Source organism: Telopea speciosissima, chromosome 7 (genome assembly GCF_018873765.1).
Source record: "Telopea speciosissima isolate NSW1024214 ecotype Mountain lineage chromosome 7, Tspe_v1, whole genome shotgun sequence".
NCBI lineage: Eukaryota > Viridiplantae > Streptophyta > Magnoliopsida > Proteales > Proteaceae > Telopea > Telopea speciosissima.
The window spans coordinates 9,139,033-9,166,185 of NC_057922.1; the positions used below are offsets into that span (position 1 = coordinate 9,139,033).

At 38.4% G+C, this 27,153-nt stretch overlaps 2 protein-coding genes across 2 annotated transcripts; both read left to right on the forward strand.

Moving 5' to 3' along the window:
* The first annotated feature begins 5,897 nt into the window (after positions 1-5,897).
* On the forward strand, positions 5,898-14,684 carry LOC122667156 (auxin response factor 1-like). Its single transcript, XM_043863373.1, has 14 exons — positions 5,898-6,593; positions 7,837-7,952; positions 8,473-8,568; positions 8,660-8,716; positions 9,242-9,394; positions 9,483-9,567; positions 9,640-9,730; positions 9,822-9,986; positions 10,706-10,825; positions 10,918-10,993; positions 11,523-11,688; positions 11,780-12,294; positions 13,282-13,472; positions 14,459-14,684. The coding sequence occupies exons 1-14, from the start codon at positions 6,548-6,550 to the stop codon at positions 14,631-14,633; spliced, it is 2,052 nt and encodes a 683-aa protein (XP_043719308.1). The 5' UTR covers positions 5,898-6,547; the 3' UTR covers positions 14,634-14,684.
* A 4,219-nt stretch (positions 14,685-18,903) lies between these two features.
* On the forward strand, positions 18,904-25,675 carry LOC122667157 (protein RETICULATA, chloroplastic-like). The gene is made up of 7 exons (XM_043863374.1): positions 18,904-19,843; positions 19,967-20,065; positions 20,455-20,675; positions 20,974-21,043; positions 21,287-21,366; positions 23,303-23,367; positions 25,216-25,675. Exons 1-7 carry the CDS (start codon positions 19,190-19,192, stop codon positions 25,407-25,409), a joined length of 1,383 nt encoding a protein of 460 aa, XP_043719309.1. The 5' UTR covers positions 18,904-19,189; the 3' UTR covers positions 25,410-25,675.
* The last annotated feature ends 1,478 nt before the right edge of the window (positions 25,676-27,153 follow it).

Consider the following 27,153-nt stretch of genomic DNA (forward strand, 5'->3'; position numbering starts at 1 on the left):
AAAAAAGAATGTGCTGTCAACATATTTTTCTTTTGCTTATCTAATTTACTTGTTTGATAGGCCAATTCCTTTAAATATAACAAAGTCCAAATAATTTATTATACTCACATTTTTTTATTTATTTTTTGTGCGAAAGAGAACGCCACCCGATCGCGCAGTGCACGTCGCCCTTGAGCGGCTTGCGCCCAAACACAGGGATGCGCAAAATGACTATTGCATCCCTTTACTCCAAAAATGACCAAGGGTGCGACGGTCATTCATGTGCCCCTATGTCAAGGTGTAGGGCGGCGCGTCTAGCACAACTGGGTGGTGTTCTTTCTCCCTTTTTTTTGTTTAAGGAAAAAAAATCACAAAAATTAATTACAAACACTCCTGCAACATTTTAATAAAGTGCAAGCACCCTTTTGCTTTAATCATTTACATTTTTTTATCCCTTATGACAACAAAACGTCAGTGTGGATTATAATTTAGGGATTTTCTTATTGACATCTCTTGAGGTGTCAAATAATTTATAATTTTACTTTTTTGCTCATTTTGTATAACATGGTTTTTTTTCAATGATGGTAATATTGTCATTTCACACTCATACTAAAAAAAAATGTGCATAATAATGATACCTTTTGATAATGACATAATGATATGTCTCTTTCAATTTATTTTTGAAAACCCTTTTAAACCATTATCTTAAACACATTTTTTTTTTTTTTTGGATGAAAAAGAAAATATATTAAGAGAGAAATTAGATATAGGAGTTCGTACAACAAGTAGATTCTAAACAGCCCGGCAAGTGGTTAGCCGTAAGAAGAAAATTAGAAAACCAGTTGCTAAAGTTAACAACAGGATTAATCCTAAACTTAAGATTTTCAGACTTATCAAATATCTTTAGATAGTAATCCAACACCTCAAGCGGCCACAGTGAAAGAGATGGAGATGGAAGAAGTCCTGGTAACAACGGGTTGGAACACCAAACTTCTTTCGCTTAAACACTTTTTTTTTTTTGCTAAACATCTTAAACATCTTTGATATCAAAATAAAGAGTGATTAAAAGAAAGTTTCAAATACACATATAGAGGTGTCATTGAGACTCTCCTTTTAAGTGATATGACAAATTTGCTGATTGATTCCTCATCTTTAAGATTGGCAATGGAATGAGCTAGAGGATCATGGAGATCAGGGACATTCATTTAGGATCAAACGACCTCGTTTATAAATATGATTTGAGAAATTCAAATTTATATATTGTGTGTGAGTGGGTATGGTAGTGATGAAAATGCAAATAAAAATACACATCATAAAGATGGAGTGGTTGGTTGGGAAGGCAAGTTATAGCCATAGTATAAGGAAAAAAGAAGTTTGAATCCATGGATAGCAGCCATGTTTGATGAGAACCTTCATTCTTGCTTCTTTTTTGTTATAGTCTTAAGGAATTGTTCAAAGTTTTGTTTGCCTTTGTTGACATAAGATTGGCTTTTTTTACTATTTTTTGGGCGATTTTCATCGGAATCACTATCCACGAACCACGATAACCAATTAACCATATTGTAGTGGTCGCATGAATGTTCTTTTCTCTTATATGTTCATGTATCTTGACTGATTTGCTGAAGCAAGGAACCTCTCTCTCTCTGGTAAATCAAGTGCAGGCTAGGTGGGAAAATAGTATCCATCCATCTATTCTAATTTTCCTATTGTTTCATCCCATTACATGATCTCCACTCACCTTAACAACAAAACCGCGATTCCATTTCGACAAAAGATCCACACCCAAGTTCCATAGTTTTGGGTCCGCTATCCTGATCATTATTTTCCTACCCCAAAAATAAAGGAAAGGTTCATCCCTTTTGCCGGTTTTGGGAGAGAAGGGATTTGAACCCATGACACCATAGTTTGTAGCCACATGCTCTAATCCTATGAGTTGAGGGTAAAAAATAAAAGGGTTGACGTCCTCTATAGGAAGAACGTGGCCCATGTGCTCGTGGGGGCCAATTAAAACACGCGCATTAACATCATGGGGGTCGGATGATCATTTTGCCTCCCTTAGTGTTGAGGCATGGGCGGTATACTCATCGGAGAACTTTTCTCCAAATAAAAAATAGACATAAACCTGCCAACCAGTCCCAAGCTAATCCGATTTTTCTAATGAGTCTTATTTCATATAAATTTACAAAGGCCCTCTATTTTTTTTTTTTAACAAACGCCCTGGTTTGTATCATTGTAAAAGTTTAATGCAAATGATATTTTACAAGAAAAATTTCCCTAATGTAAGATTTCAAGAAAAAATCTTGATGCAACCAATATTGATGAAAAATTATTATAATCTTATTGATAATCATGTCAAAAGTCAGAACCTGTAAACAAAGTTGAATGGTTTATTTACCCTGTTACCCCTACTCTACAATAAGCCGCATTAACTATTACTATTTGGTTATAAAGACTTTTTCTACCCCTACACTCGTGTGACTTGGGGGCATATTGGTAAGGTTACACGGCTCAGTGTAACCAATCGTGGTTACACCGAGCACATCTCTTTTAGTATAATATATTTTTTCTTTTAGGGTGAGGGTTCTTTGAGCAAGTGGCACCAAGGAGTGCATTAATGAGATGCAACAAAATAATATCTTACATAGAAGGGCAGCAATGTCATTTCATGTGAGGAGGAGAGAGAGAGACACATAAATACTAGTGTATCCTATTCCAAGTTCCAACAATTCAAAGAACCTTTTTCCTTTCTTTAAATAATGGTTAAATTTTCTTACAAAAAAAAAGAGGTTAAATTTTGTCATTTTGTATATATAGTAAAAAAATGTGCAAGACAATAATAGTTTTAAAAATAATAAAATAAAGGAAAGTAGTTTTTTATCCGGGAGTGAAGCCTACACCAGCACTCCCATGTGTCTATCTCTCTAGTCTCTCCTCTTCAAAACAAGGGGCATAAGTGTCATTTCATATGGGAGGAGAGAAATAGACTCACTGGGAGTGCTGATGTAGGCCGCACTCTCATACATAGTTCTTTTGCCCTAATATAAATTAGAGAGAAGGTTAGGCATGTCGCCAACTTTCAATAGACTAGCGATATGAACCAATGTGCTCACTGCCTATGCTAGCACTCTCATGCATCTATCTCTCTCCTCTTCAAAACAATGGGGCATAAGTGTCTTTTCATATGGGGAGGAGAGAGATAGACTCACTAGGAGTGCTGGCGTAGGCTACACTCCTGGACAAAGTTTTTTTTCCTTAATATAAATTGGAGAGACTGAGGGAGGGTTAAACATGACGCTAACTTTTTGTAAACTAGCGGCACATACCAATCAGAGGGCTGAACACAGGAGGATGGAGAGATCTTTTCTAAACAGGAAGGAAAGAGAATGACACTGGCAGCGTGCTCAATTTCTTTTTGTTCTATAAATTATTCTTAAAATATTTATTGAAAAGTAGTTTTTTGCCCATGAGTGTGACTTACACCTGCACTCCCATGAGTCTATCTCTTTCATTCTCAAAACAAGGGTCACAAATGTGTCTTTTCATATGGGAAGAGAAGGATAGACTCATGGGAGTGCTGGCTTAGGCCACACTCCCGGACAGAGAACTTTCTCCCACATTTATTTTAATAATATTTTTTTATAAACAATGAGGCAATGTGTCACACTATGATTGGCTGAGGACGTCATTATGTCACGTCCAATGTCCACTTACAGTATACGGAGTCCTTTTTACATGGTTTCCATCAGAGATCACATGTGAAGAGGGTGTACGAAATAGAGAAAAGAAATAAAGCTGCCTGACCTCATTACTCCTCTTCTGACCCTTCTCCTCCCGGACTGGGGACCAAAACTATCCGTCTCTTCATAAACCTTATTCGGTGGGCCCCACATCAATTTTCTGAAAAAAAAAAAAAAAAAAACATAAATAAGCATGCAGACTATACACAAAATTAAAATTTAGTAAAAATTAAGAAGTTTTATTGTAAATTAATAAAAAATTAGAGCTGAAGAGCAGAGAAGAAGAAACCAGAGACGCTACCCTTTCCTTCCTTTTACGTCTGCCGGAATATTTCTGGGCAGCCCCCTATGCCTGCCCCAACCCCGACAGTCAATAAAACCCCATTCAAAATAATTATTATTCTGCCCCCACCTCTCTCAACTAACGATCGCCGTCAGATGCCGTCTCTTTCACAGCATTTTGCATGCATTAATCCGCCGGCAGACGTTACTGGTTAAAGCTGAACCTTGGGTCAACTGAGAGTGAAATTACCAGAATAGCCCCAACAGACATCATATATGTATGCGCTTTTCAAAGGTTTCGTCGAAAGTTCCCAAACCAGATTGATTGGACCAATAATGTCTTCTTAATTTACCTAAAATTATTATCCATAATAAGTTTCCAGAATTGTTAAAGTGAATCGGGGGTATATATGGTAATTCGAATATGAAACAGATTCCTGACACAGGCATAGAATCTCGTCAGTCTTTTCCAGTTTCTGGTTGTACACGTGGCTGGAATTGACTGGAGGACACTTCAATCATTATTGTTGCCCAAAAGTGGGTCCTGATTCTGATGTGTGCCAACGTGAAGGAACTCGGAAATACAAACACCCAGAACCCCACCGGAGTAGGGTCGGACCTGAACCGGAGTTAACACTGAACATTTGACACTGACCCACCGGAATAGTCTTCCAACCAAAGAACGCCACGTGGGAGCCAGGCCGGTTGGATCGAGGAGAATTGGAAAATGGTCAGTACAGTGGCAATATGGTGATTATGTTAAAAAGCAATGGTGAAATGTGAAGAGGTGGTGAATATTTTCCCTATTATTTATCTTTTTGCGCGTGGACAGGGAGCTTGTAGGGGTTTCAGGGTCCAGGGCACGCTTTGGATCGGTGTTTTTATTTCTCATCTTCACTTCAGAGAGAGAGATAGAGCGAGAGGATGCGCAGTGCGCACACATCGGTCGAGCTCGAGAGAACGAAAGAGAAAACCTAGATAAGAAAAAAAAAGAAGCGAGCGGTAGAGGGAGAGAGAGGGGTAAAATTAAAAGAGCCTCGGTTTGCGTGGAAATCTGAACTGAAAAAGAGGCAGCAGTTGCAGCGACAGCAGACAAGCGCTTTTGCTGCAAACTTTCCGATCATCGCCTGAACATCGATGACCTTTGATCTCATTGGATCGAATCGATTCTCTGTGGAACACAAAGTAACTTCTTCGTGAACCGTACTAAATTTCAGATTTTTGAGGCGATCGAGCTTGTTTTTGTTCTAGATTCGACAAATTCGGAACGCCGTGTCGATCGAGCTTGTTTTGGACAGAATTGGCGGATTTTTGAGCTTGTTGAGTAGAATCAACGAGTCTCCAGCATATTCCAGCAGATCCTGACACGTTTCCTGCGGACCTGTGGTTCCTATACGTGGAAAAATAGGTAAGAAATTACGGCTTCAATAGTATCTATTAATCTCCTTCCTTTCATTTTCGCTGCGACTTCGAGGGGATGGTGGACTTGGAGTCTTGGTTGATGACTTTCCTTAAATCTTTCTTCCTTGTTTGGTTCTCTTCGTCTCGTCTCGTCTCGTTCCACCTGTCCTTACTCCTTACTGTTCGGTATCGTATTAATTGTGCACTCTCTCTTTCTCTTTGTGAAATACCTGCTGGGCTCTACAGCAAAGCTGGCGGCGGAGAAGAAACGCTAGACGGATCAAGCATCTTACTTCGTTGGTTCATTCCAAGTTAGACAGAATTTTGGTTCTTGCATAGCCTCTTGTATTTATTGTTTCTGTGCCTCCCTATTTGTCGGTTTTTTTTTATTTATTATCAATAATCTAGTAAATTGTCGCGAGTTCAGAATATTTGGAGTCTGAAAAGCTTGTGTCTGCATCATATGATCGGATTCCGTTCCTCCCCCCCACCCCTTTTTAAGTTCTGATTCCACTCCCTTTTTTCTGGCAGAAGCTTAACGGTGTTCAAGCTAAAGGATTGGAAGTTCTAGCAGATCTGGTTCTTGAAGCATCAGTTTAATTTTCACTTGATCGGAGTTGAAGATCTAACAGCTTTGTGCATTTAATGCCGGAGTTTAAAGGATTTCTCTGGGGTTAAAGCGTAACAGACTGACACGAAGTCATTTGTACTGTTTAATGAGCGATTTCAGCCACACCTGATTTAAATAAGGCTCCCCCATTCGTCTTTAAGCATCTCCAAAACCAGTTATTTTGAGATTGCAATAATATCGAACTTCACGCTTTATTACGGTTTGATTAAAGAGGCCCAGGGGTTGGAGGGTAAACATCTGGAGAGATGTGGGCCTTCTGAGCATCGAACCTGTATGGTTGGTGAGAAGATTAAAGCTCGCGGTCAAATTCCATTCAACAAAAGTTTCTCCATGTGGTATGTATGTGTGAAAAATTCTCTCCCAATACAGGAATGGGGTAGTTGGAGAGATTGATGTGGCGATTTGGTTCGGAGACCTTCTGTACTGTCGGATTGAACAGGATCACCTATTTCGTGTCTGTTTTTCTGGGAGACTGTTGTAGATCGGCTGCTTGTGAGGATCTTCTATTGGGGTTTTCATGGCAATGGCTTCATTAAATCATTCCTCCGGAAGACTCCACTCAGGTCAGCCTTTTGTTTTCAATCAAAATATTGTTTATTCGCCTAGGGTCTCTGGTTTGTAAGATGAGAAGTCCGGGAGCTGAAAAATTAAAATTCTGTTGGATATATGAATCGGTCGCAGTAACTTTAGTTTCTGTTCATGGGGGGAAGATAAATTGCTTTAATACCCTCAGAAGGGTATACAGTGATTACTTGTGACCATGAGGGAACGGAAATTATTTTTCTTCTTTTGTTTTAATTTTGTTCTTTGATTTTGCTTTAAGTTCTATTTTCATCCTTTACACTGGGTTTTAGCAATGTAGGTAACAAAATGCTTTATTTATTTACTTAAAGGGAGAGGGTTCTCGATGTTGGTGGCTCAGGAGCCCACCAATCAGGGGGCGGACAATGGTCCGTTATTACAGATCAGGGAGGAGAGCGATTGTATCACGAGAGAGAGAGAGAGAGATCCCTTAAATTAACTACATTAACTAGAATTTGCTTCTCTTTTCTATTTTTATTTTTGCTTGAGATTGCATATTAGAGTTGAGATGGATGAGTCTAAAAACTAGGAAGAATAAAGTAAGGAATGATCATATTAGAGCTGGATTTTTAGTAGCTCCGATTAATGATAAACTTAGAGCGAGTCGTTTGAGGTGGTATGGCCATGTTCAACGGAGGCCTTCAGGTGCCCCAGTCTGGAAGAGTGACATGATCTTGATTGAGGGAACCAAAAAAACCAGGGGCAGGCCTAAGATAACCTTAGGAGAAGTGGTGGAAGAAAGACATGCTTAGCTTAGGCCTTGTTCGTAGTATGACCTCAAATAGAGCTGTTTGGAGATCAAAGATCCATGCGGTCGACCCCATTTAGTTGGACTTTGATGATGTGACGTTGTTTTTTAGTATTACACTCCACTTCGAGACCTTGAGCAGGATGTTGGACAATTAAGAAGCGGTTCATAGCTAAGAAGGGTCGATGCCCTAGAGTTTGTGTTGATGTTGTATGCCCCCTCCCCCCCTACTTCCTTTTTTTACTCTATTGTCTCTTCTAGGACCCATGTAGCAAACCCCATAAATAGGGATAAGGCTAGGATGTTGTTGTTGTTGTTGTCTTGAGATTGCATATTCTTGAAAAACCCACAATTCTTAAAATATAATGCCCTGTACTAGTATGAAGCATATGGTGCTCAAACATGATTTCTGTATTTCAATGCCTTTTTTTACTCTCTCTCTCTCTAATTTATCTTTTGGTTGTGTGTTTTTATAGGGGCCTCTGGTGATACTTTGTACAAGGAACTCTGGCATGCCTGTGCTGGTCCTTTGGTCACCGTTCCGCGTGAAGGGGAGCGAGTTTACTATTTCCCCCAAGGACATATGGAACAGGTGGCTTGAACTTCATTCTCTAGTGTTAAAAAAATAAAAATAAGAAAAGGAAAGAAGGGCTTGGGAATTTCATTTGGGTTCAATCTGCAACCATTACCTCCCTTTATTAGAATGAACTAGTCAATATGATTCTAAAAGCAAACTCCTTAATGAAATCGGAAAGCAACCTGGTTGGACTGTGATTATTATGTCATAATTCATGATTGCAAAAACCCTTATCATGTCATCTTTTATGTCCAGAGGAAAGCGCTTTTAATATTTTTGCCTTTATTTTCCTAAACTCTACCTCTTAATCTCAATTTTGTATCTGGTCCATGAAGTAGTTAAAAAATGGATATTCAATTGAACTTTGCGATATAAAAGTTTTCTGCTTTCCAGGTTTTACTCATGTAATATTTAACGATGTCTCAGCTCAGTTGAAAACATGTTATGCCTCTCTTGTATAGTTGCATTAGGGAGGGATGCACTGATTGCACATTGTTCTTATTTATTTTGTTTGCCTCTGTTTTATCTGATATAGCTTGAGGCATCAACACATCAAAGTCTGGACCAGAAGATGCCATCTTTCAACCTTCCTTCTAAAATTCTTTGCAAAGTTGTTCATGTGCAGCTCAGGGTGAGCAATTCCAGATCATTTTCTTGATTCTCACAAGAATAAGGGTGGTTTTCTTTTTCACTGCACTCAGGCTCTTTCTTTGGAAGTGTAGGCAGAACCAGAAACTGATGAAGTTTATGCACAGATCACTCTGCTCCCTGAACTAGATGTGAGTTTTCCTAGTATCCCTTTAATGTGAATGCTAGTATTCTGTGTATTAAGGACTTGGATTTGAGGTGACTTACAAGGCAGCCTCTTGGGCCTTGGTGCAATGGTAAAGGTTGCGCCATTGTGACCAAGTGTTCTTGGGTTCGAGTCTGGAAACAGCCTCTTTGTGAGAGCAAGGGTAAGGCTGCGTACATTATGACCCTCCTCCAGACCCCGCAGTGGTGGGAGTCTTGTGCACTGGGTACGCCCTTTTTTTACAAGTTAGCCTCTCTTTCCTCCCGAACCCCAGTCTCCTATCTCTTTTCTGCTCTTTTTTTTAAGAGAAGAGATATTACCTGTATCCTGGTGCATTGACACCCATATCTATGTTTATATCTTAGATGCCATGTTCTTGGTACATCACTAGTACTGAAATTTTGGTTTGAACGTCTACCTGTTAATGCGTTTGTTTAGGAGAATCTAACTGTAATTGATGGTGTTCTGTTTTATGTTTTCTTTTGTTATTCTCCTCCTACATTGAGGGTAGCAAAGTGAGGTTACCAGTCCTGATCCTCCACTTCCAGAACCTCCAATGTATACAGTTCATTCATTTTGCAAGACGCTTACTGCTTCTGACACAAGCACCCATGGGGGATTCTCTGTTCTTAGAAGGCATGCTGATGATTGCCTGCCACCATTGGTGAGCTTTCAATTAAAATTAGCTTTATTTTGGATTGTTCAGTGTGTGTCATTCCATTCTTACCCCTCTTGTGCTCTTCACTGTTCAGGATATGTCCCAGCATCCACCTTGGCAAGAATTGGTTGCCACAGATCTGCATGGAAATGAATGGCATTTTCGTCACATTTTCCGAGGTTAGTTTCTTTTGACTGAGGAACTTTTTCATTGAAGATCAGGTTATGATGTATAAAGGCAATTGCTTTCAGGGCAACCTCGGCGTCACTTACTCACAACTGGGTGGAGTGTCTTTGTCAGTTCCAAAAGACTGGTAGCTGGCGATGCATTTATATTCCTTAGGTAAGTTGCGTCTTGCATCAAGTATTTGATTGAGCACTTTTAGTTTGTTTATGTTTATTTGACATAACTGCTGCATTTTAACATTTAACAGAGGTGAAAATGGAGAGCTGCGTGTTGGAGTAAGGAGACTCATGAGGCAGCTGAATAATATGCCATCATCTGTTATTTCCAGTCACAGCATGCATCTGGGGGTGCTTGCTACGGCATCTCATGCCATAGCAACTGGAACCCTCTTCTCTGTTTTCTATAAACCAAGGTTTGATAGCTCTTCTCGTTAACCTCTTTCCTCTATTCATCAAAGTTGAAAGTTGTATGTCTTTATCGTTATTATGATTTTTATTTCTTTTGTCCATTTCTTTCCTCATTGATGTTCAGAAACTTGTAGTAACTGAGAAGTTGAATTTTAAGTACTGATTTCGAGTCTCATGAGTCAGTAAGAAACTCCCTGATTTTGAAGAAGTTTAGTTGGCTCTTCAATGTCCTGTATTATGACATCACTGGCTTTGTCTTGATGACAAGCCTTCAATTCCTCAGGAGAAACTTTATTTCTTGTTGATAACCCCATATTATAATGACGAGCCTGCAGTTTCTCATTAGAAACTTATATTTTGTTGAAAATTTCATTTTTCTCATCAGACAGTTTTTCTGAAATAGTCTGGTCCTTTCATGAGATTTTCTGTTTATAATATGTGAATTAAGATACAATTTTTTGAATTAGTGGGCCGCTCTAATTTCTCGATTTCTCCAAGGCATTCTTGATGACATACTAATTGAAATAACAAATTTCTTAGTCTATGACTTGCTCAGATTTGTGAATATTGATAGTTGGAGGAATGTGAAACTAGCAAACTGCCATCAAGTTGTATTAGGTCCTTTTGATTTTCCAACCATTTGTTTAATCGTCCTAATTTCTAGTTACTGTTGTTAATTGGCAAAAAAATAAGCATTTGCTGATTCTGCCCTATTTCACTTCAGGACTAGCCGCTCGGAGTTTATCGTTAGTGTTAACAAGTACCTTGAAGCACGGAATCACAAGTTATCTGTTGGGATGAGGTTTAAAATGAGATTTGAGGGTGAGGAAGCTCCTGAAAGAAGGTATATTGTGTGATTGGCTAATTATTTTGATATGCCTTGGAAGTTCTGGAAGATATCTACTGACAAGCTTGCTTGCTTTTATAATTATACAGGTACAGTGGTACTATTGTTGGTGTTGGAGAGGCTGCAGCTTCACGGTGGGCAGATTCTGAGTGGCGATCGTTGAAGGTATGGTCTGCTGGAGATTTTGCTTGGTATTGACCTGGAGATTTTACTTGGTACTGACCTGTGCAAATTAATTCAAGGACACGAAGACTTCCAAGTCTTTTTCTGTATATAAAATGTTGTTATAAGTAGCCTTCTATGGGCCTTTAAGATCCCCTTAGACTGTAGGATGTGAAGGATTTGGTCACACAACCTTTGATTTTGCAATGTTCTCATTGCTGTTTCAGTTTTTAATGTGGCTTTAAGCCCCAACTGGAGAGTTGACCTCCAGGGATCTTTGTCATGAAAATCCAAGCACATTAAGAGCTTGGGAAAGGGTGCCCAGGACTAACTTGAAACTGTTCAAACACCGAAGGCTTTGGTGTAGGTCACCTCAATTTTCTTGTTTGTGTTGAGGTGATGAATTGAATTCTGAGCCTCTATTCTGAAACCATTGGTGTCTTGGCATCTTTTCCTTTTTCCTTCTTCTATGTTCTTATTCGAGATACTTTATTTGTCTTGGAACTCTGACTGATATCATATTGGTGTCTAGGTTCAATGGGACGAACCATCATCAATTCCACGGCCAGATAGAGTTTCACCATGGGAATTGGAGCCACTGGTGGCAGCTGCTCCTTCAAACTCCCAACCAGTGCATAGGAACAAACGTGCACGGCCTCCAGTTTTACCTTCACCAACTCCAGACATTTCAGTATTTGGTGTGGATTTTAGTTCCTGGTACCTTGTCAGTGCTTTCTTTCCTTTTCATGTTGATACTAATAAGAAAGCAATCTTTCTTTATCCAATCAGGTATGTGGAAACCCAATGTTGAGCATCCCTCGACTTTCTCATATTCCGGATTACAAAATGGGCGTGACCAGTATCCATCTCCCAATTCTGCCTCCCACGTTTCCTCAGTTACGAAGGCAGACTCTCTTGGATTCAGTGGAATTAATTCTCAAGCTGCAGTTTCCAGCAATCCGATGTACTGGCCTAACCGTGCAGAAACTCCAAGTGAGTCTTTAACTGCAATTGCTAATAGAGAATCTGGAGAAAAGCGACCAGAAAGTAGTAGTGGTTACCGGCTGTTTGGGATCCAGTTAGTTGGCAACCCCACTTTGGAGGAGACTTCACCGGTGGTAACTTTGTATGGTGGAGTGGCAGAGGATCGAGCAGCTCCATCCCTGGATGCAGACTCTGATCAGCAATCTCAGCCATCAAATATCAATCGTTCTGATATACCTGCAGTGAGCAGTGAACCTGAGAAATCATGCTTGAGAACTCCCCAAGAAACACAAAGCAGGCAAACTCGGAGTTGTACCAAGGTAGGTTAACCATGCACCCATTTTCTAATTCAACAGTATTCTAGGCACTTTCTCAAAGAAAAGTTTGGTTGTGACTGGACTATGAATTGGAAGACATAACAATGAGTTAATGACAAGACAAAGTATTAGCTTTTTGATGGATTTTAAATCTTCATTTTGCCATGTAGTCTATTCTGTTAGTGTTGGAACTTGACATGTGAGCAGGGATCCTGGGCCTTATATGTCCACAATTTTGGCTTACCTGATCTGCCTTGGCACAGGTAGGCTTCTCTAAGACTACATTTGGATGTCAAGAAAAGAAAAAAAGAAAAAGTTTTGAATTTGAGGAGAGAAAAAAACCATAAATCACTCATTGCATTAAAAAACATTTTTGTCTCATTATGTTTTTTCTTTTCTTTTCTTGGCATCCAAACATAGCCTAAGGGGTTGTGTTGGAAGCCCACTCTTGAAGCCTTTTCTAGGTTGATCACACACCCACAAAAAAAAACTTGTACATGTTGGTATTTTCCCATGAGTAATGGCATTTTAACATATGTAAGAAAGGCATAGCACCGCAAACTAGTGCTTCTGTTTCTCTAGTTGGTAAAATTCTTTCAGAACTGAAGCGCTGGAGATTGCACATTGACTAGACGATTGCTGTAATAGGGCAAATTCATGTATTTGACAGAAATGAACATCTAATTTAGCCTAATAAATGTTCTGTGAGCTGCCTTATCTGGCCCTGTTACTGTTTTTTCTTTTAGAAAATGAAGGGAATGTATTTTTCCACAGTGGTGTTTTACATTTCCGTAGAATTCTTTGTTGATTTTTGAAAAATACATGCGTCCATATGTTAATATTTTTGTGCATGTGCTCATTTGAAGGCTCACATCTTGACCTGCACCATTTAGGTGTAAGATGGAAATTCCTATTTAAATTTAGCTTTTGCTTTTGTTTTCCTAGTGGATCCATTAGTTTCAAAACAAAAATGATATGATTTTTCTCCAGGTTCACATGCAAGGAATGGCTGTTGGAAGGGCTGTTGACTTAACACAATTTTACTGCTATGATGACCTGCTGTGGAAACTTGAGGAAATGTTTAACATTGAAGGAGAACTATCCGGACCCACAAAGAAATGGCAGATTATCTACACGGATGATGAGGATGACATGATGATGGTTGGGGATGATCCATGGCAGTTAAGTTCGCCTGACCCTATCTAACTCACATATTGCTTTCTGTTTTTTTTCCCCTTCCTTTTTTAGACCAATTTCTCCTTCACTTCCAACAAACCTTCTTTCTCTCATATAGGTAACATTTAGATGGGGGATGGGGCAACCTTATAAGGATAAATCTGTAGTCCCTGTTATACTTAAGGGAATGTTGTCATTAAGTCAATGAGGAAATAAGTGCGTAGTTACCAGTTACAGACCCACCATTGAATTCATAAAACATTGAGTTCCTAGTTCTGAAGTTTATACAACTTGTTCAGTTAGCGTTCTTTTTTTTTACCAAAATTCAAGTTCTGACCAAGTCGCCGGGGGGGGGGGGGGAGGAGTTTTAGTTTGGTTCTGAAAATCCAACCAGTATTTGTAGCAAAAAACAAAGTTTGACCTCATTTTTTTGTGACCTGCAAGCCTAATTTTCTTCTGAAAAAGTCCCTTCAACCCTAGCAACTATTTGCTAGTTTCTCTGAGCAAGGAAAAGATTTGATATGAGTTTGTGTTGGACAAGAGTAAGGCTGGAAATAACTTCTATTGGAGTAAGATGGAAGATGTGATTGCTTTTGACTAAAAAGTGCATAGTCCCACCCCCTACCAAAGATAAGAGGGGAACGACAGAAGAGATGTACCAAAGTATTTGGGCTGACCTTGATTGAGTTATTCTGCCTGGATTGAACTCACCCATTAATTGGAGCTGCATAGCATAATGGTGCATGTGTGCTTCCGTTGAGGACAGTTTGATTGATCAAGATAAATTGATTGATTTTTGGGGCTTGGTCCATACATCATTGATTGACTGATAGGATCAGTTTTATGATTTTTATTGCCTCGATGGTTAAAGCTCCGATGCTTTGAGCCTTCATTTCTGGAGTAGTTCTGATTCATAGTCTAAACAGACTGGTGTTATGATATTACCTTGATGAATGGTTTTATAATATTCCATTTCCTTCTGTTTTTGCAGCGAGTTCTGTAGCATGGTTAGGAAGATCTTTATTTACACGGCGGATGAGGTTAAGAAATTGTCACCGAAGACCAAGCTTCCAGTTAATGGTGAAGCCAAACTGGGCATACAAGACTCTGAAGTGGCAGTTAACAGTATAGAGGATCAATCGTCCATAGTTGGGCCGGATTCCTGACGTTCTACTCTTGTCACGAAGCAGAAAGTCTGTATTTTGGAGAGGGGAAAAGTGGTAGGGAGAGAGAGGAGATGATGATTAAAAGATGAATTGTCTTAAGCAAGCACTTACTGTGTAGCTGTGTCCCTTTTTACCTATTCTTTTGGGGAGCTTTGTAGTTGTGGCATGTGAAAATTGGCCCATGTGATGGGTGTCTCTACACATGTTGTCGTGCAACTGGTGGGTTTCGGTTGGATAGGTTGGGTTCCGCTGTATCTACTTTCACTGTTTACATAGTTTTTTTTCCCCTTCAACTTTATATTGGTAGTCGACTAGTTCCCTCCTCCCCCTCTTTTGTTTACTTCGTTTCTTTCTCCTTTTCTAGGGTTGGGTCATATTTTGGCTGATTCGTGACCGATGTAGACTGATTCTGATCCAAAATTGGATTTGAATTTGCTGGGATCGATCTGGATCCTGATCCTGATTCTGTTCTTTCTAACACTGATTTCGAAATTCATGCGTGTTCTTGGAGTAGTTGAGAATTATGATACCCCTCTTCTGATGCCCGTGGCAAAGGAATTAGAAATTATTCTTTTGCCATGGGTGAAGGGAAACATGCCTCTTAAAAACATGTCAATAGGCCTATAAAAAGAAATTTTTTTTTTTTGGCTGTTCCACAATATTGCATTGTATTATATTCATTTTACAGTGTGTAAAATACTTGGCACCTTGATTAATCATTTTAATGTAAAATAAAAAATAAATGTTCGGATTATGGGGAAATTAAGAATATATGGGCGCACCTCCTCACCTATGAAAAGGAATTCAAAACAGTTGGGGTCCCCATTGTTTCACAAAGCGTGATCCACCATGTTTTGTGGTTAAAAAGACTAAAGAGAGTATTTGTTATTATCAAAGGGTTTTTTAAAATAACTTGAAAGTGACTTACAGTTATGTCATTATCAAAAGTTGTTATAATGTGCAACATATGTTGAGCTTTCCAATTCCCTAAACTGTGCAGTGCGACAGTTTGGGGTAGAGATTTCGACATGTGACAATTCGAACATCCAACAGTCTGAGCTCATTAACTTTTCTTTATTTATTTATTTATTTTTGTTGAGTTCGGCACCGTTGGATGTCTAAGTTGCCACATGTCGACATCTCTACCCCGATCTAGTGCACTGCACAATAGGAAATTGGAGAGGATCATTTTCCAAAAGTAAACCAGGAAAATGGCAGTTCAAATCTGTCTTGTGATGGGCAAAAATTTCACAATTTTTATGACATAACTACCCATTTAGAATATCTCAATAATGCCACCACATCACCAAGAAGGCAAGAAGAGTTATTAATGTCTTTCAAACTACTTATGTGCAAGAATACTAGTAAAAAATGAAGTGTTTGAATAACACCTCTATAGGTGTATTTAGTACATGACACCTTCTTTAATTGTCTATTGTCTTATTCTTTTTTTTTTTTTTTTTGGTAAAACCCATTGCCATTCTTAAAAGTCCTTTGACAAGGGTGTAAAAAGATTTTTAAAAATAATTTGAAAGTGACACATGTGAAATAACAAAATTACCCTCATTATAAAAAATTGTGTATCATATTAAAAGGGTAAAAAAATAAAGTTATAAATTGTTTGACACCTTAAGAGGTGTCAATAAGAAAATTACATAAAAAAAGTCCTCTGTACATAACTCAACTCTTTGACTTCACCGCTAATGGTCCGGTCCCCTAATTGATAGTTGAGTAAAAAATCTAGGTGGAAGTTTTCCTTCGTTTGGGTAGAACAATGAATTATCATTACTCTTCCACCCTCTCTTGAGGAAGTCCAAACTATCCACTTCTTTGATAATTTGACCATTTCAAAGGGGATTAAAATTCTTCTATAGTGCGGCCCTGAGAACTCAACACGTGGAAGAAGCTTCATCCAACGGTGTGAGCTCGATGCAAGGCCTTTTTTTTTTTCAATCTTCTCGAGCTTGGTAACGTTGGATGTCGCATCTTCCACGTGTTGAACTCTCAGGCCCACACTGCAGTACACCTCCAAATTAGAGCACTCTAGAGGATTTTTTTTCATATCAAAGGCCGTGATTCTAATTCACCATGAATGAAGGAAAATTTAGTCAAAAAAATCTAAGCTGTGAGAGATATCCACTGATAGAAAAGAGAGACTGGGGCTTCCATCCTCCAGTGGATCCCACAGTCCTCTCCTCTCCCCTTTTTTTTCTTTCATTGGAATGGAGAGGCTTCTCACACAAAAATTTCAACCGCATTTGAGTGGCAAAAGTATTGAACAGTTACAAAATCAGATGTCACTTGTGTGGTGACAACAAAGTTGTTCTATTTCTTTTTTCTTTTTGGTAATTGAAAAGTTGTTCCATTTCATCAAGCTTTAATTCATTTTTCCCTATTTCACCCTATTTGTCAATTACCCGATAATGACAAGTGGACAACATCAAGGCCAAAAATGTAAAAAGGGAGCACACTTTAAAGTCTTAAACCGTCACTCTAATTCTCACTCCCACTGTCAGATGTTCTCTTCAATTCTCCCATTTTTTCCAATGCACGGAGCCCTAACCCTTCAAACTCCGACTCTGGATCTCTGATCGGCCTGAGGTGTAACTCAATTAGAGAAACGAACGGCGAAAGGCGAGGACCGTGAGATGATCCAAAATCCACCGTTCAACACCGGCAACGGAAAATAAGACGGTGAGTCTTGCACTTTTATCTATTGGTACTGTCATTAGTTCCCATTTCAGAAAATTCTCTTGAATTTGATGAAGAAATGGTGTTATACAATCTCATCATTTGCTTTATAATTCTATTTGAAGTTAAACTTGTCATCCGCATGGTCTCATCTGATGGTTATGTGGGAAACAAATTCAAGTGAAGGTAAAAAGGAATAGACTGGTAAATTTCTCCTGCAAAAGAAGTTTTTTTTTTGTTTTTGTTTTTGTTTTTTGCATTGCTGTAATCATATGCTGTACACTGCACAGGAAGAACATCTCAGAACACATTGTTATTTAGTCATTACACCCAATCGACAAGAAATAAGCAATTTAATTCTGCCTCAGATGACTATTTAGTACACTTCAATTGATGTGGTTTGGTCTTCTAGGCAATTCACTGCAACTCACTCTCCAAATGACAATCTGCTGTCTATTAGCTTTTTCATTGTTCATTTTGGGCCTGTCTTCCTTAGCTCAGTGAAGATTCAATATGCCACTCCACTTGGACCTGAGCAAAATAATTGATAGAGCCTGAACTGGTATTGCCAGTCCATGACCTGATCTTGATATTGTTTTATTTTTTAGTATGGGGACCAGACTTACTATGTAGGTGCTTCTTGATAATTTAGTCCACATAATAATTTTTGTTAGGGTAATGCTGAGCAGATAATTGAAACATCCTTTAATCCATTTTTTTTTTATTATTCTAACTTGTGATTAACTGTCTAAATCTAATAAAGGTAACCTCCGGTCCCAGTAAAGTCCCCTGTCAACTAAATCATCCTTAAAAAATGATACATTATGTATGTCTGGTTTGATCCCATGGCCTAGCTCCAGTGTAGTCTAATGCTTTATTAATTTCCTCTCAAAGTTGGTCAGATCACTACAAAGAAGATGCTATAAAATTAACCTTTATTAGGTTGGAATAATCTCAAAACTGATCTAATTTCTAGGTTTGCTTTTCCCCTCCTTTATGTCTTATTCATTTCTCTTTTAATTCTGGTATTTAAATTTTTTTTATATTTACATTTATAAGTAGATTGATACCTATATTTTGATTCGCATAAATGCTAGACAATCTGGGATGTCTATTAGTACCTGTCCATATCAAGGGTTGTGTATGCGTCCTTGTAAACTGATACTTAAAATACTTGGCTCTTCTAAGCGTAAAGAGCCATGCAAAGTGCACGAGCATCTCACAATGGATACGAAGATGAGGGTGTCCATGCATTTCCTTAAACACAAATAACTGATAGTCTAAAATGTACATCATGCCTGAGATTTTCACGGACTTTCCAATCATATTGGAATGCAGCTTTTCTATTGTATTTTAAGATGAAAAAGGTTGGAAATTTTTGATAGAATGATAATACCGTGGGTAGAAGCCAGATTTGCTTGGAAATATGAAAGATTTTACTGTTATATTGAGTCTATCACTCAAGATGTTCCAAAAATATTAACAATCTAAGATAGATATACGGGATTTGGGTTGAAAAATTAAATTTTACTATTAATCAATATTTCATTTGTTGACTTGTTGACATTTCTAGTATGCTAAGCCAGCTTGTTTGTATTGGTTGTAGGAACCTTCTTCTTTATCCCAGAGGAGCTACAATTGTGTGTTGAGCAATAGGCAATACCTTCACCCCAGCCCCACCTGCTGGTAACTTTAATTATTGAGAGAGAGAGAAGCTGAGAATCATTCCCTCCCTCACTTTCTACATTACTTCTACTCCAATCTCCATTCTTCTACCTCACATCAATAGCTCTGCAGGCTTCTGTGAAATTTGTCGATTTGCCTGAATATTTTTACTCTGAGAATCTGAAAGGTTTGTGAAGAACATGGCAATTTGTTCTTCAAGCTTCAGATTATCACATTTGGCCAATTTTCCAAATGAGATCGATTCAAAGGAGCAAGCGTACAAAAGTTGGACAGTTGATGCTAGGGTATTTGGATGCTTGAGAAGGCATAATGGTGGATTGCTGCCTTCTACGAAGGCAGAGGTTTTGTCAATTTCATCAAAATGCAAGACTATTGTATATCTCTCGGGGAGAGAGCGAAATAGGTTCATGGTTACAAGCATGTTGCAGCCGCTGAGTGAACTGGAGTCGGGTGATCCTGGGGCTACGGTTTTGCAACAAGATGCAGCTAGTTCTCTAACAAAGGATTCTAGGGTTCTTCAAACTAGCTTTTCTCCTCACACTGACAATGGAGGTGGTGGTACTTACTCTTTGAGCAGTAGCGATGGTAATGGAGAAATTCCATCTGGAGGTGGAACAGGAGGACATGGAGGTGGTGGTGGTGGCGGCTCTGGTGGCAGTGGTGGTAATGAAGAGGATGACCATGAAGAAAAGGAGTTTGGGCCTGTAGTGAAATTTGTGGAAGTGATGAAAGAGGCTGAAGCTCGTGGTGTTAGTCTTCCTCCAGACATGTTAGAAGCAGCTAAGACTGTTGGAATTCGCAGAGTTCTTCTTGACAGATACTTGGATTTGCAGGTGTGTACATTTATATTAATAATTTGTGTTGATACAATAAAATTTTAGTACAATTAACTTGGTGCATATACACAATTTCCGCTACTTCCCTGTTCAATTGAGATTTTATTCATTTGATTGTAGGGTTCGTTCTGGCCTTTAGGCTTTGCAATCAGATCCTGCTCATTGCTTCGCAACCGTATGCTTGCTGATCCATCTTTCCTTTTTAAAGTTGGAACAGAGGTTTGTTGAGGTTTATTTGATTTAGCTCTTATATGAAGTTCATTTCAACTTGAAGGAGGGGGGAAAAGTACAATCACAATTGTTGTTGGTGGCATCAACCTACTCTACGATCACCTGTGTGTTAATCCTCACTATTCAAATGTTGGGCAATATTTTCCACTCGCTGAGGCCTATTAAGTCATTGATTTTAGTGACTTGATGTTACCATCTATTTGGATGGGTCTTCATGTAGTGACTGGAGAAGTGTGGCTAACACTGAAAAACAATTCCACTCATGAGGAAGATGTCCTACATTTAGGGTGCGGCCTGGAGGCACCTCCAATCTTAACGTGCTTAGAGCTGCCATATTCTGGATTTAAATATGTTACTTGTGATTTTTCATGGTGCAGATTGTCATTGACTCATGTTGTGCTACATTTGCGGAAGTCCAAAAGAGGGGCAAGGACTTCTGGTCAGAATTTGAGCTGTATGCTGCTGATCTTTTAGTTGGTGTGGTTGTTGACATTGCTTTAGTTGCTATGTTGGCCCCCTATGCTCGTTTTGGGCAGCCAACTGCATCAAAAGGTTTACTTGGCCACTTGCAACGTGCTTCTGGAGCCCTGCCTAGTAGGTTAGTACTCCATGCAAAGAAGAATTCATCCTGTTGGACTCCAATAGAGAATTTTAATTTACATTTTCAGTTTGGATTGGATTAGTAAATCCGTAGAACTTATGCTTTTATATTTTTATAAGGTTGGCATGTACTCATCAGTCATGTTCTCTTTGTTCTTTTCATTTGCAACCTTGACTAGTTGTGATTATTTTTATAAGGTTGGCATTTACTCATCAGTCATATTCTCTTTCTTCTTCTCATTTGCAACCTTAACTAGTTGTGATGAAGCTCGTTGATTTTTTTTTAACTTATGCAGTGTGTTTGAAGCTGAAAGACCAGGATGCAGATTCACAATACAGCAAAGGATAGCAACATACTTCTATAAGGTAATACATCTTTGTTGTATGTCTGAACTTGAATAGTGGACTAGTTAACCTTTTGAACATAACTTCAAATAGGGAACTTAAACTTTTAGCAATACTGTTTAGTACCCAAAGGATGAACTTAATAAACTCTCACTAGCCTAATGTTATTTCTCAATTTCTCTTTTCTGACTTCAAATTCATGAGTTGTTGTATGGTTGATTTTTTTTTTCATGAACTATTGCTGATTAACTGTTCTCGATCCAGGGTGTGTTGTATGGAGCGGTTGGGTTTACTTGTGGTATTATTGGACAAGGCATTGCGAATTTGATAATGACTGCAAAACGGTATATTATCCTACCTAATATATTCTAAAAAAATATTTGGTGTATATGTCTTTTACAAATCATACTATTCACTTGTGTTTGTTTATGAGAATACGTTAATGTGGGATCGATGCAGGCAAAGACACTAAGCAGCCTGCTTGAGAATCGCTGAATCGCTTGATATATCTCAAATTAAGATTAGTGTAGGTAATGAACACTGATATTAGATTTTCATAATAGGGAAAAGAAGTAAAACAGATCTAGAACTAGATAGAAGAAGGTCCAGATCTGAATATCAATCAGGGAACAGTTGTTGAAGGAGAATTGCTGGGTAGAACTAAACTGAGAAAAAAATGAATAAAAGCGAGAATAAGACTGAATTGTGTTCAATAACAGAGAGAGGTTAGGAAAGATCAGAAAGAAAGGAAATAGAAGAGAAGATAATTATATCAAATACTGGAGGAGTGAAGAAACAGATATGCTGTAGGCTTCAATGTAGATCCATATCTGCAATTCAGATCTGAAGTTGATTCGTAATAAGAGAAATATAGGGTTGACAGAGAATATTTGGGAGGAGAGCATTCGTAGGCTAGAGAGAGAGAGGTTACTTATTTCAAGTTGTTCTAATTGGGTTGAATTAGGTTTCTATGAGTCCAGCCTTGTTTCAAGTTGTTTTCTTCATTATTTTATAGTATTCTAGTCAGTTGAGTCTAACTACAAAGACCAAGGTAAGCTATTGCCTCGAAGAGTTTTAGGCTTAGTTTGTTTTCTGTTTTGAGTCTTTTATATATGTTTTAAAGGGTTACAGCCCTGGACACAGATTTGATCAATGGAATTGGCTTTCGGTCCTTTATTTCTGTGAGATTCAGAACATCTATTTGCTGTGGGATGCCAAGGTGGGCTTGGTGGGATGCCAAGTTAGTGATTCAGGTGGGGTTTACGAAGCACATATCATATCCTTCTTCTATATCTCTCCTCCATCAAACAGCAGGTCGGTGCTTACTTTCTATAATCCACAGACCATCATTTTGGCTTAATATTAGATGCTTGATGGTTAATCTGAGTTGCTGCATTACTGTTTAATATTCTCCTAAGATTTTGAATTTGATATCAGCATAAAAAAAAGGTCATACCCAGTGCATGAGGCTCCCACCACTGCATGGCCTGGGGAGGGTCATAATGTACGCAGCCTTACCCCCGCTTCACGGAGAGGCTGTTTCCCGAATTTCAGCCTAAAAATCCTTTTCCCCACCTCTGCTTCTTGAATTCCTACCCCAACAGGGAATTCTCTGAAACTTAACATGTAACCGTTGGATTTCAATTTTGCTTCCATACATACGAATCAGTTAATTTTTTGAACAGTCTTATGGATCTAAAATTTCATCTTTAAATTGTTTTCTTTTCTGGTTTTCCTGATTCAAGTTGGATTTCAAGTTCAGGTTCTGTTTGTACTTTTGATTTCAGATTTCTGTATATAAATATCTCTGTTTTATTGTGTTAAATCTGATTCCTGAATTGGATTGGATTGTCCATATTCACCATCAATTCTCAGATTTGGGAATTCCTTCTTCAACTAGGAATCTTCAGATCTGAAGAATCTGATGATTGGGTTGGGTAGAACTTTAATGTTATATTCCCCTACCTAGATAGAGAACTTGACCTGAATTTCAGCTAGATCAGATCCTTCTGATCTTCTGTTATAATTTTCGTGAAATCTGGTTTCTAAACCTGTTACAGCAATTCTGGTTTATTTTGGATTTCTGAACTCAATCATTTAAGGCTTCTAAAAACCCATCATATACATGGATAAATGTGTAAAATTACAAGTTCTGGGTGAAGCTTGAACTACTGCGGTTTCCCCTTTTTATGGAAAACTATTGTTTATAGAAGCCTATATAATATTCTGATTTACTTTCCTTGTTTTGATTCCTTACTGTGTCTCTGTTTATGCAATCAGGAGCATAAAGAAATCAGAAGAGGACATACCGGTGCCACCTCTTGTGAAAAGTGCTGTTCTCTGGGGTATGTCTAGAATACCTTTCGTGGTCCCAAGTGTCTCTGTTTATGCTTATTTAACTTATGAAAGTGTGTTGATGTCAATTAGCTGATGTGGACCTTATTGTCTACAAGGTCCCCTAACTATATCTGATGTTATCTGTCCTAATTACCTTTAGTTTCAGCTGATATTTGAAATTAGAAATTCATTCGTTTGGGCTTATTAATTTTTTTTTGTGTGTGTTACATCAAGCCTCTTATTGTATTTACTTACTGAAGGCTTGCCTAACAGTTTTTGTTGACAAAGTGTATCTGTTATGACATTTCCCATGTCCTGCCGCGTTACCTTGACCAAGGTTCTCTTTGGAATCCCTCGTGATCTAGTACAGCATACCAATTGAGTCCTTTGGCTTTGTTACACATGTCTGGGGCTTTTTACTTTGTTATTTTGTTAAAATTTTGTATATTTTTTATGCTGCGCATAGTGCCACTAAAACATGGTTTTTATTGCCCACTTTTTCTTTTGGCATGTAGTTCTTTGTTATACACTTGTACTAATATTGTGTTTCTTTTTTTTTGGGTGGGGGGTGGGGGCTGGGGGGGGGGGGAAAGAGGGGATTTAGTCCTGTCTATGTGTGAGATAACCCCTTAATTTGAAAAAAAAAAAAGTTTTCTGTCGGCCAGTCCTTGCAGAGGCATTACTGACTGATCAACAGTTACTCCCGAAGAGGCTGAAATGCCTAAGCAACCGCAATGTTTTGACAACTTTGCCTCTAGTTTTCACAATTGTATCCATTGCTTTGTTTGATTGCCATGGTTGTCAAGGCTCGTCTAGGGTACAAGGTGACCTTGGATAACCTAGACGACTACTTGCCTCAAGTCTCAAGGCCCCCTGTCCAGACCAAGGGGAGAAAAGTAGAAGAAAGGAAACAAAAGGAGAAGGAAGGGGAAAAGAAGAGGATTTCAAAGAAAAGGGAGGGGTAAAATTGGGAAGAAGAAGAAAACATACTCAGAATTGGCAAACATTGTTGGAATAGGTATAGGCAGTGAAGGCCTTGCATCGTCTCAAGGGCTTCTGGCCACCGCAGCGGTACCATGACAACTATGTTGATTGCAATATCTCCATGTCAGCAACATAATGTTTTCTTGATTGCTCTACATTATGTCCACAAGGCATGACTTGGCTTCTTTCCCCCAGTAGTTTAAGAAATTTAATTGAGTGGACTGTGGGATGAGTTTTGCTACAGCGCTGATTACAAAAGACGCATGGCATACTTGGATGTATGCAACAGAAACTATTGCAATAACCTAGATTCTATGCATTTGTAATGTACCATACAAAGTACTAAAAAGAAACAAGTTCTTTAATTTTCATGACCACCAGATAGCTGGTTGGGGTCAGTTGTCAAAATTTCTGTTCTTTTCTATACAGAGTGATATAGGTCTAGGTCTAGGGCCATTAAACCCAAACCGTGAAAGTCTGGGCTATGAATTCTACTCTCCACCCATCGACATGCAACTGATTCTGTATTTGTGGACTGACTGGCAAAGGTTCAAATTCTGATATATGTAACCATCCATCTATTCTGATATGGAGTTAACCACCTGTCTGTCCTTAACAAAATACTTATTGGGTTATGATGACATAATGCATATAAATCGTTGTTACAAATGTCAAATATTTTGCTTACCATTGTCTCTGATGAATGCATTATTTAGCACATTGACGCCCCAATATTGTCTTAACCTGAAAGCTATAAAGCCTGGTATTTGTTGATTTTATCTAATTTAAAAGTGTGGTACATAGTGGTTCCTTGATGAGTTTTTAACTGCCATCCTTCTATTCTGCTAATTGGTTTCTTTTTAACCACGCAGGTATTTTTCTTGGTGTTTCTTCTAACACCCGCTACCAGATTATAAACGGATTGGAAAGCCTGGTTGAAGCATCACCTTTAGCAAAGAGGGTCCCACCTCTTTCAATGGCATTCACTGTTGGTGTGCGATTTGCCAATAATATTTACGGTGGTATGCAGTTTATTGACTGGGCGAAATTGAGTGGGGTGCAATAGTAAGTCATCCTATATCTCTATTAAATTATGCAGTTAAACAATAAGAATGTAGATAGAAGAAATATAAAAAATGTGTATCTCTGAACCTTATTCAGATGTGAGTTTTGCTCTGATGCTATTTCTCACTACTAACATTAGAGGGAGGAGCAGAGATGCAGTTCAATTTTGCATTTTGGGTTGTAACCTTTTATGGGGTCTTTTCTTTACTATTCTTTTTGAATAATTGTTGGTAATAGCAAGGTTATTATTTGTTCTGCTTTTAGCTAGAAGTTTGCCTACAGAATTGCCTTCACCAGACCACTGGTACACACGGTAATTGTGCGACTCCCATGGTTAGCTAATCTGCTAGGTTTTCTCAGTTTGGTTAAACGCAAAATGTTCTCTTTCCTCATGGCCAAATTTTACTACATGGAAGGTTAATGTGATAATTCTGACCACTGGACGGATATAGAACTGTTTGGAGGGGCCATGTGTCAAATTTCAAGAGACATTAACCAAATGCCTCTTACATGAGTATTAAAAAAGAAAAATACCTCTAATGGTTGAGTGCACTCTCTTGTATCTTCAGCCACAGGGTTTAAAAACATGGAATCAGGATCTGGATTGATCCCGGCCGATTCCGATCAGGATCGGTGTTAGAATGCCCTCTAGGGTTTTTCCGTACAAGGATCAACAAGCTAGATCCGCCGATCTGATTCCGATTCTTGAAATCCTATTCAGTCATCTATTTGTTTTTAAAATATCAAAGGAGTTTTGAGGGATCTCCATTGCTTTGTTTTCCCAATCAGCCAACAACACTATTAGGCCTGACATTTGGTATAAAGCCTACCTCCACAAAAATTGGCATTTACTGTGTGGGCTGTGCAGGAAATAAGTGCCCTATGGGAGGAGTTCTACATAGGTAGAGTGGTCTCAGGCTTTTTTATACGTACTTATTTGCTACTGCTGTTCTGATGCATGCCCTTACTGGTCTCAGTCTTGTTGATTTGGAATTTTACTTATCCTAATAAAAAAAAGGAGCAAAGGTCATTTTCCTTCCAGGTAAAACCTTAGTTAGTAAGTTCGGGAACGACAATTGAACGGGAACGGATATGTACGGCAATTAAACAGACTAGACGGTAATAATACTTTTCAAAAATCCAGTTTCATAAAATGCATACGGTAATAATATGGTACGTGTTTAATACGGGTATAATATGGCATAGACGGTAATAATGCTTTTAAAAAAACGGACATATATTCATTATATAGCATGCATTCACCACCTAATAAACAAAATAATATCATGATTTTATGAACTAAAATAAACACAATAATATAATATGTTATATAACATCTCTAAGATTATCATTTAACATACCAAAATATCAATAATCTAAAAGAAATGAATGTAGATTGTCTGAAAATGAGATGAGCAAGTTGATTACCTTATCATTAAATCATTCTTCCAACATTACATTTCTTTCTATCTACAATGAGATAACCATATATTTTTAACCAGATGTGTTCTTGTGAAGGGGGATGAGTTCCCACTAATTAACCAACACAAGACAAGAGGGAGAGTTCCAGATATGGATCTCCACTGTACACATTAGCTACAAGAGACAGAAAAACAAGAATAAAATAGAATAGAGATTGAGCCGTTCTCGCCAATATCACACCAGATTCATTTGCTTCACTACCACCATCAAAGTTCAAAGACCAGAGAAACAAGAGGAGAGTACAAGACTTAAGTGCCGCTTTG